This window comes from Rhipicephalus microplus, chromosome 2 (genome assembly GCF_043290135.1).
Source record: "Rhipicephalus microplus isolate Deutch F79 chromosome 2, USDA_Rmic, whole genome shotgun sequence".
NCBI classification, from domain to species: Eukaryota; Metazoa; Arthropoda; class Arachnida; order Ixodida; family Ixodidae; genus Rhipicephalus; species Rhipicephalus microplus.
Window position 1 is genome coordinate 90,373,832 of NC_134701.1, and position 10,441 is coordinate 90,384,272.

The following is a 10,441-nucleotide window of genomic DNA, read 5'->3' on the forward strand; positions in this document are numbered from 1 at the left end:
CGTGTCCACGAGAACCTTGAAACAGTTCGACGGGATACGGAGTGGGATTGATGAGGCAGAAAGCACTGTTTCCTTCAGAAATAGAGAGGGTTGAATAAGGCAGAAGAAGTGATCTTCGACTAAGGAAGAGACTAAGGAAGAGTTCATAGAATGCAGTTTCGTCCCTAATGCCGTCACAGAACACGGGGAGCAACACAGCTGCTGTCGGAGAAATTTCAGTGCCTTCTTTAACGACGAGTTTGTGTACGGTAGGCTGTATGAGGCTGGTTGGTTGGTTCAAGCTCCGATCTTGCACAATCAATAACCGCATGGTTATGCGATAAAAAATCCCGTTGAAGTATGACGTCGTGTGAGCATGACGAAAGGACAATAAACTCAACAGTGTAGTGGTCCTTCCCGATCATCAGTCGAATAGTACAGGCGGCTACAGGCTGAACCGGGTCCCCATTCGCTGTTTGCAAGGACATCATATTAAGAGGCGTCGTCACTTTTCGGAGCTTGCGGCAAAGTTTAGCATCTATCATGGAAACGGCAGCACCGGTATCCACTAGAGCATATGCTCGAGTACCTTCTACAAAAACTTCGACAATATTCGACGGCAATGTCCGAGGACTTGAGCATTTTGACAGCGCAGTTCTTGTCTCTTGAACTGCGGCGGTTAGTTTCCCTCGTGTTCAAGAGCTGGCCGACGACGCATGGGTGACAGGGAGCGACGACGGGGTGAAGGTGAGCGACCAGACATAGTACGCTGACATTCCTGTGAAGACTAGCTTGACTGAGGATCAGAATTTTTCAGACGAGATGAAGGAAGGTCCATGAAGCTGTTCTGTGTCCGGGCATCTGTGTATCCCGGCACGCGACGACGGCAGTAACGGGCGATATGGCCAGGGCCGCCGCACGCAAAACAGATGGTTCGGTTATCGCGCGTTCTCCAAGTATTCGCGACGAGGGGAGCAGCCCATGCGGCAGACGGGTGAGTTGAGGCTGTGGTGGCGATGGGAGGAAGCCAGGCGGTGGACGGCTGAGTCGGGGCTGAGGTATCCGGCAGTCCCTAGGACGGCGGGGGGTGGTGTGGCTGCTGCCGCTTTAGTGCCTCAGCGTAAGTAAGAGGCACGGTGACGGGGGGGGGCTGCTGCAAGGGCACCGGCATAGCCTCGGAAATCTGCTCCTCGACCACATGTCGGAGCATGGGAGCCAATGGTGGTGGGTGTGGCAGTGGCAGTGGCTGTTGCTGCGAGAGCTCCTGGCGTTGAGCAAAAGGCAGTAGGGAAAGCTGCCGAGCCACTTCCTCTCGCACGAAGTCTTTCATTTGTGCGAGAAGGTCTGTCTGGTCAGTCATAACGTCCAGCGCGGTCACTGGTTGGATTGTCTGGAATGAGCGCCGCGGCTGAGCTCGTTGCCTCCGCAATTCATCATAGCTTTGGCACAAAGTCACTACTTCTGCCACAGTGCTAGGAGACTTCGCGAGAAGCATCTGGAAAACTTCATCGTCGACGCCCTTCATAATGTGCTGTATCTTCACACTCTCGCTCATGGAAGCATCGGCGCGCCGGCAGAGATCGATCACATTTTCTATATACGATGTGAAAGTTTCACCTGGCTCCTGTGCCCGTGTGCGCAGCCGTTGTTCAGCGCGTAGCTTCCGTAAGGCAGGGCGACCAAAAACGGCACATATCGCCTCCTTGAAGGCGGACCAATTCGCGAACTCGGTTTCGTGGTTCGTATACCACAGCTTGGCCACGTCGGTGAGATAAAAATTGACAGTGCCAAACTTAGCAGCGTCATCCCACCTGTTGGGTCCACTGACTTTCTCATATGACGACAGCCAGTCCTCGACGTCCTAGTCTTCGGTGCTGGCAAAGATCAGGGGTCTCGCTGATGAACCGGGCCGGGGCAAGTAGCGGCCGCGAGAGGTACTGTTTGTTGGGCAGCGTCAACTTGCATGGTCGACGGCAGAGTGCGGGATCGGAGTTCCAGGTTGTAGGCGATGTGATTACCCAGCACGATCCACCAAATGTTAAGAGGTTTATTGGGCGAACCAAACGGGCAGGTGGGAGATTCGAGATAGCGACAGGACGAGGAAGATGGAGGAGCTCGAGCGCCGATCTCGTGGTGCCTCACTCTGCGATGATGCTTGTTGTTCCCTTTTGTTGTCATCATTCCTTCATTATAATATTAATAATACTATCATCATTATTATTGGCGATGCTATGGCAAACGTCCTCGGTTACACACTTATTGCTGGTAGCTCGCCTTTCAAGGGTAGAGTTAGGTAACTTCATCTAAATTTCTCGATTCAGTTTCTTGAGCTGGTATTAATAAATCTGTGATTACTTTGTAGCCTTATATTCATAGAAGAGTAAACAAACGAAGGTAATCCACCGGCATCTGTGATAAATCCATGGAATCGAGGGAGCTGTTGCGCTCTCACAAATTCCTTCTTGCCAGCACATGTTCAAACATCATCGCTTCAACCACTGCCCCTAGCTTTCATTGCAGGCATCTGAGGACTTTGACGAACTCTAAGCGTCAGAGCCCAAAGAAATAAAATCAACATGCATGTGCTCGTAGTGGAAAAGAAGAGAATGAAAGGAAATTATGCAGTAAGGCTCCGTTCTTGTGACGTAATTAGTCACTGTTCAATGCAAGGTGTACAGAATACACGAGTAGTAGTGCATACCTGTTAAGTCTGCCGAATTACCCGGGAGACTCCCGGATTTTGATCCAGCCCAGTTAATTTTCTCCTCCTCGACTAGCTTTTATACTAGCTAAGGAGGGAAGATGTTTGAGGTTCGGAATGGGTACCTTCGATGACTCGAGTGCACGGTGGCAGCGCGAAGGAAGAGCCGTAGTCCGGTGAAGAGACTCTTTATTGCAACCTCAGGCGTTTGCCCGAATCCAAGCCCGAACTTCCGCTTTCTATTTCTGATTCAAACATCCTCTTTTCAACCCTCGGTTGAACAAAGAGTCTTCACAGAAGCCAATCACACGTGTGGGCTCACATTGCCGCAACCAATTGCAAAAGCACTTTCATAATGGACACTGCATTGGTAAAAACCACGTTACCAAATAGTACACGCAAAGGGATAGGTTCTCCGCGTGTGACACTCTCTCCCATGCCAGGCCGTGCTGCCTCTGTCGGCCGACTTCCGTCGGCGGCCGTTCTCGCGCTCGAGCCCTGTCAGCTCTCTCATTAAATGATGCTTCGTCGAAGCCTTTTTAAGAACGCCGAGCGTTGGGCTCCGTGCGCTTACCAGGTGTGCATGCGACAGCGAGGCGCCCCGACATCCTCACAGCACTCAGTAATGACGTACAGTGGGGGAGGTTATGCTCTTCTCCCTGCCGCCACTATGTCTCGGTCAGCCAAGTGGTCGTGTCCCCGCGTCATTCTCAATGGCACGCGTGCATGCCAACAATGGCCTAAACTCAGACGGTGGCGCCTAACCTGCCTCTTGCCAGACGCTCTTCCGAGTAAGCCTTCTCCTTCTAGTCCCGAACGGGGGCGACCTTGACGGCTCTGCTCGTGAACCGTGCGAACGAAGGATTCTTCTTTCTTTCCCGTGCTCGGGTTTTCCGCGTTCGCCTTCGCGGAACCGACCGGCTTCTCTAGTTGACTGGTCGGGAACTGACTACGCACTCTGCATCAGCCGCATTAATTGCGCTACACACAACATGCCGGTAATTGGTGCCTCATACTAACTAGCCCCTTCTCCCTTTCGCAAGTCCGAACTTTTTTTTAAATTTTTTTCTCTTTTTATATTCGGACCGTTTTCTCCTCACTGTCTTTTTTATCCCCAACCCCCATATTGAGGGCTCCTCCCCCGATATCCTTACCTTTTTCCTCCAACATTCTTGGGTGTTTCTTGCTCAATCGCAAGGGTTGCCAAAAAGAGTGCCTGACACTGCCTGTTTTCTCGGGTTATGAGCGAAGAAGGTTGAGCTGGGGGAAGGCGAGTGGTTGGCAGGACTGTACTATGGTCCCTTGCCAGACAAAATAACTCGTAAGGAAGCGATGGCAGGCCTCGTACACCACTGGGTCGTTTCATCTCTGCTTCAGCCGCGATGGTCCCTAGCGCTAGGGCACTTTTACTCCTAAAACAAACGATGCGTGACTGATGTTGTCGATTTGGACTTTGTACAGATCAGCGGCGACCACAAATTTCCGCTGACAGTGTTCATATAATTGCTATCACAATACCCCCCCCCCCCCCCCTCCCCATTTTGTGGATCTCCCGGATTGCGTTTCTCCAAACTTGGCAGGTATGGTAGTGTTTTGTTTTTCTTTTCCTAAAAAGTATATACTAGAGGCGTTCAATTTAGGTGGGGATGCAAATCAATAGTAAATATAGCAATCCTTGTCGTATCATATCCAATCTAATCCACAGCCTAAGCAGCCTGGGCTGTAACCATTATAGTGAACTAGAATATATTCTAGTGGCGGAACCAACCGGGCTCTGGCGTTCTTTTTTTACACAGATGCCACGAGATGGTGCCACTTCTACGTTTTCTAGATGCTTTGGCTACATGGTAGGACTGTCGTGGGCTCCTCTAAACATTTAGCTGCTGTTAATTTAAACTCCTGTGTTTGCTTTCTGGTTCTTCCAAACATTAAACAACCAAATTACTTACTCTCTCACTCGGAGATTTCATTTTGTCCAGATTTACGCATTTTTTTCATATTTACCGCACATGCTTAGAACATTCCCAGCGCTTGTGGTACATTTATATACTTATTTTATAGTAGTGCCCAAGTTTTTTTGTTGTTGTTTTTTGTCACTCGAGGGTCTATTTTCAGTACACAGAGTTTTCCGAACAGACGTGTCATTGAATTTGCTTTAAATCATCATGGAAAACCTTGAAAATTCAGGGAATTTTTATAAAGCAAATTGGTAGACACCCTGATGGAGCGCAACACCAGCACATGGCGGCACCCAGTGGCGAAAAGTGCATCTCATTCAAATACCTCCCATTATTCGTGTCACCTATTGGCCTATAGTGGGCTGTTTGTTTTTCAGTGTCAAACAGCAGGTGCCGGACACTTCAGCAGGAGTGAGCCCAGGCTTCTGTAAGAAAAAAAGGCGCCGAAGATAATGGCATCGTTGTGCTATTCTTTCAAACTGTTTTCGCCACACGAGACTGTAGGACTTGGCTGAGTTGTTTATAAGCACTGTCTGCTCACTGCAGGGCGTGTTTTCTTAGAAAGGCCAAGATGTTGTTTTAAGAACAAAGCCTTAAATGCCTCATAAAACGAGATATCTAAGCAGTGGCATTAGACAGTTACATTTTAGCAGGCCTAGTGGAATGATGGGCTTACCAGAATAGCGGGATCGATATGTGCCTGTGCAGTATGCTAAAAGACCCGTAGTGTGTACCACAAGCACGCTATTTTACAGATTTAGTGTTGCCATGCTTGCGTGGTCTACGTAGTGTACGTTAAAACATGGTGGAATTTTTAGATGCTGCTCAGCAGCATCTAAAGCATTGGTAGCAATGGATGCACTTCTTTCGTAGCTAACAACTGTACAAAATAACTTCGCTTGCCTTCAAGTGTCTTCAACGACCAAGCTTTACTGATAACTTAGCCCAGTTTTTAAATGACTTCCCATTTTGAACGTTCCTAGGCCTAACTAGACGATCAGTGCAAACAAATCTGTAACATAATAATGTGCGATTTTAATGGATAGTTCATATTTATATACTTTTTTATTTACTTTTCTTTCTACTAAAAAAAAGTTGCTGCATGTGGGGATACAGGCGAGCATTCTCAGTTCTTTTTTTGTACTTTCTATTATTGCATTTCTCTATTCAGTCAGGTAATAGAGAAATGCTCAGAATATTGGCAATCACTATACACAGCCTTCATAGATTACGCGAAGGCATTTGATTCACTAGAAATATCAGCAGTCATGCAGACACTGCGGAATCAGGACGTTGGTGAAGTATATATAAATATACAGGGGATCAACTGCTACCATATTGCTCCATAAAGAAAGCAACAGAACACCAATCAAGAATGGTGTAAGGCAGGGGGATACAATATCCCCAATGCTGTTTACCGCTTGCTTACAGGAGGTTTTGTGAGGCCTAGAATGGGAACAGTTAATGGAGTTAAGAGTTAATGGAGAGTACCTTAGTAACCTGCGCTTGACCGACGACATTGCATTGCTGAGTAACTCGGGACGAATTGCAACTCATGATTACGGAGTTAGACAAGAGCAGAAAGGTGTGTCTTAAAACTGCAGAAAACGGAAGTAATGTACAATAACCTCGGAAGAGAGCAGCGCTTCGAGATGGGTAATAGTGCACTTTTAAGTTGTAAAAGACTATGTCCACTTTGGGCAGGTAATAACCGCAAAGCTGAACCACAATATAAGTAACTAGAAGAATAAGAATGTGGTGTAGCACATTTAGCAAGCACTCTCAAATCATGACAGGTAGATGGCCACTATCTCTCAAGAGGAAGGTATATAACAGCTGCATCTTGCCGGTACTTTGCTTTGGAGCAGAAACCTGGAGACTTACAAAGAGGGTTCAGCTTAAATTCAAGACAACGCAGCGAGCAATGGAAAGAAAAATGGTAGGTGTAACCTTAAAAGACAAGAAGAGAGCCGAGTGGATTAGGGAACAAACGGGGGTTAAGGATATCATAGTTGAAATCAAGAAGAGGAAATGGACATGGGCCGGGCATGTAGCGCGTAGACAGGATAACCGCTGGTCATTAAGGGTAACTAACTGGATTCCCAGAGAAGGCAAGCGGGTTAGGGGATGACAGAAGGTTAGGTGGGCAGATGAGATTAGGAGGTTTGCGGGTATAAATTGGCAGCAGTAAGCACAGGACCGAGTTGACTGGGAGAGGCCTTTGTCCTGCAGTGGACTTAGTCAGGCTGATGATGATGATGAATACATTCACATTCCGCTAGGTGGCGCCACCGTCCCAGATTGGGCATGTCAACTCTACCCTGCTGAAGTATAATGTGCTGTCCGCAACATATCTTTGTGTAACACTTATGCTATTCCCTTAACCCCTGCTATCACACTAATGCTAAACTATAACTGTCCGTTGTTAGCGCGCCGCAGCATTGGAGACGAGTGATTAGAAGAATCACCATTACATTATGTCACCACATCACATTGCAGTGACATCACAGATCACCAAAACTTGTGGCATCATCATGATGTTACTGTGTCGTCACGTGACGTAATGTCGCATAATGTCGCCACATGACATCGAAGCTTGGTCAAATGTGGTCTGATCATGGAGGCAGTGCAGAAACGAGGTTGGGTGCTTCGATCTTGGAAGTAGTGCAAAAGCTTGTTAGGTCGAAGAGTGTGGTGTTGGGCCTGTTGGTACATAGCTTCTAATTAGGTGCAAGAAGCATTCAAGCGGCAGTGGTTTGGCATCAGTGCATTGTCTGAGAAGAAAAGATGGATGGCCTTCATAAGGGACCTAGTGAGCTTTTTTTTTTCCCTCACTGGCTCGTACATTTACGCTGGCATTCTAAAGACCATGCGCTACCAACTATACCTCCTATGTTAGTTGCCTTGTGAACAAAAGAAATCTCGAGTTTTGTGCGAAACCTGTCTAAGGCAACTCACATGCAGTAGAGTTTCACCCGTGTTACAGTAAAATGCTGGCATGCTTTTTTTCCAGTACCTGCAAACCACTGCCTTGATTTGTCATGCATCCATGGGTGCAATAGCCATGCCAACTGCACCAGTTTTATGTTTTACACCACACCGTACCCAGATGCCCAACTGACCTGAAAAGGCATAGGCGTACTTTGTGTTGGGTGCTCATAAAATTTTCTTCTGTTAGTTATAATATAAGGGAGTTTCAGAACAAATTAAATTGCATGTTAGGCTGTATTTGTGGCAGCTATTGTGGAGGCGACACATATTCCAGCAGTGTAATGTAAGTCCAATATTGCTAGAGCTTTTATGTCGAGACTCCTTTTATTGATACTTGTTTTTTAATCCGTCCAAGCTCATGGATTATTTTATTGTTACCTTAGTTACATTTAGCCAGAAACACTGTAAACCAACTCGCTGAGCGTGAACCAACTTGCTGTTCTTTAGTGAAGCTCTGCAGGTGCTCTATGCAAAGGAGTGGAAATGGCATTCCAAACTTACCGAAACAAAACGACGAAGTCCTCTTCACTGTCTTTATAGCGTGCCTATGAATGCTTACCTTTACCAATGCATCTGACAGTGTGTAGGGGGCAGGCTTCAGAAAAGACCAATTGCCATTTACTATTGAGCTGGCAAACAAGTAACTGCGGCAGACTTGCTTTGTTTTATTCACGCACGTTATCCACGCGGGCATAGCGTAGACAGCGACTGCAGCTTTCGGGGCAATTTGTCAAAACAGTGGTGTGACTGGCATGTAGTTCTGCCACATGCCATCGAAACTGCATGGTTGCCGTTCGTGATCTTGCCTCAGTGAGCCAGCTGGCATCTGCAGTAGCGGCAGCATATATCAGATTTCTCCCGATTTGGCGTCTTTCGGCAGCGCGCCTCTCGACAACTGTGTGGCAGCTCCGATCGTGGTGTGCTTTCAAAACTGTGGAGACACTTCCTATGATCGTGCCATGAGCAACCACGGTTTCTTTCACAGCCAGTGCGCCACGCAGTAGCTTTGTTCAAACCTTATGCGAAGCGTGCACAATGTCACAAAACTCGTGCATGGCAGAACATGACAAGCATCTCAGCAGAGGTGTGCACATTGGCATAAAACTTGCCTGCAGCATCTTAAAATATGAACAATGTATTGTCAGTGGTATTGTCAGTGAAATAATTATTGTCAGGTACGCATGTCGCAATGTTGGCGGCGGTACGTGTGAAGGGGCCTGCGCACACCACATTTCGGATAAATAGAAGAGGCACTAAGGAGAAAAACAATTTTTATCGTGTCAGCAAAGTACAATTTCACAGTTCCACAAGCACCAATGTGTCTGCAAAGCTTTTTGGTAAGCCAGAAGACGTGAAAATAATAAAATACAGGAGGCGGCGCTGCCTTCGGGTTTCTGCATCAGCTCGCATTGATGTTGTAGATATTGACAGTGTCTGCTAGGGCCTCGCTAATTGTTGATAATTTAAAAATCTTTTTTGTTATGCTATAAGGGTCTCAAAAACCCAACCAAACCAGTTGAAGTGATTTTCATTGTGTCAGTGTGGCCAAAATGCACAGAAAGACTGAATTCGTGACATTACAGCAATGTTCATGTGCTGGCTTTGCACGAGATTCAGAAAAAAAAGCTTGAAACCTTACTTTATTTTCTTGTAGTTAACCTATGGTGCCAAAACTAATGGCAATAAAGTTCTGTGATAATTATCTGTATAAACTGATTGAATGGTTTACCTCATTGTTCCTGTAGTACAGTACACAGAGGTCTCTTGCCACGATCGCATTGGAAAGGAAGTCGCAGGACAACAAAGAATTGTGGCTTTTCCGCGGCTCTTGATGAAAACAAGAACAGAATGTGTGTATGCATTCAGAAAAATCAAAGTATATGAATGTGTTAGCTGTTGTTGAATGCAGCATCTCTGTGCTTGCAGACAGTGTGCTCGTTAATTTAATTTGTATCTGGCAGTGTATTGGGCTGATAAAACTATGAACCTTTCTCAAATCATTTTGTGCGTTGCTCTCAGTGTTAGTGCTTTCACTTTGCGGTAGTGATGATAGTGTCATCGAGTGTCTGTAGCCCCTTGCAGATCTCGTTACAACTAAGCTGTGCATGTTTATTGAATGAATCTATTGCCTCTACAGCCAAATAGGGCCTTCACTTGTTGAGTGAAAGTTGCAGTAACCTTGGTAAGCTCATTCATTGCAGTAGTTAACCTAATCACTTTTTTTTCTTTTATCTCCATGTGCAGAAACTATTGGGCATCAAGATGGCCACCTTCAAGATCACTATGGAGTTCCTGTGGAATTCAGATGGAACCTGCGAGGTGCTGTGTGAGAGTCCCAACGAGTTTGGCAAGAAGAACAGGTCTGTACGAGGAAAGAAGCGACAGAAGCTCGCAGCAGAGGACAACGAAAGCGAAGATGATGATGCTGACAACGGCAGTGAAGAAGAGGAAGAGGACTTGGACAGTGCTGGTGAAGAAAGCGACACTTCCTTGAACAGCGCAGAAGATGTGGTCAAGCAAAGGCCGAAGAAAGTTGCAGTTAGGTCAAAGAAAAAGAAATAAATTGTGGTTTTAGAAATCATCCAAGCACTGCAGATTGGTGTGTGGAAAGTAAGGGAGTTTCACTTGTGAGTGAAACTGTTAGAAACATCTAACCAGCGCAAAAGCGATCTAAGATATGACAAAAAAAAAATGAAGAGGACTACGACTTGGTCCAGTGTATTTCTTAAGTTCATTTGATGTATCTTTCGTGTTGGTCATGTCTAACGTCTGTAACTCACAGGCATATCTACTGAGGTCCCCGCTGTCAAAA

The 10,441-nt window shown here is 46.4% G+C and overlaps 1 protein-coding gene across 1 annotated transcript in view; it reads left to right on the forward strand.

Moving 5' to 3' along the window:
- Positions 1-10,210, forward strand: part of RpLP0-like (ribosomal protein LP0-like) — a 109,854-nt gene extending 99,644 nt beyond the window's left edge. Inside the window, exon 8 of the mRNA XM_037422069.2 lies at positions 9,874-10,210. Coding sequence (XP_037277966.2) covers positions 9,874-10,191 — 318 coding nt within the window. The 3' untranslated portion in view covers positions 10,192-10,210. The remainder of the gene's footprint in view (positions 1-9,873) is intronic.
- The last annotated feature ends 231 nt before the right edge of the window (positions 10,211-10,441 follow it).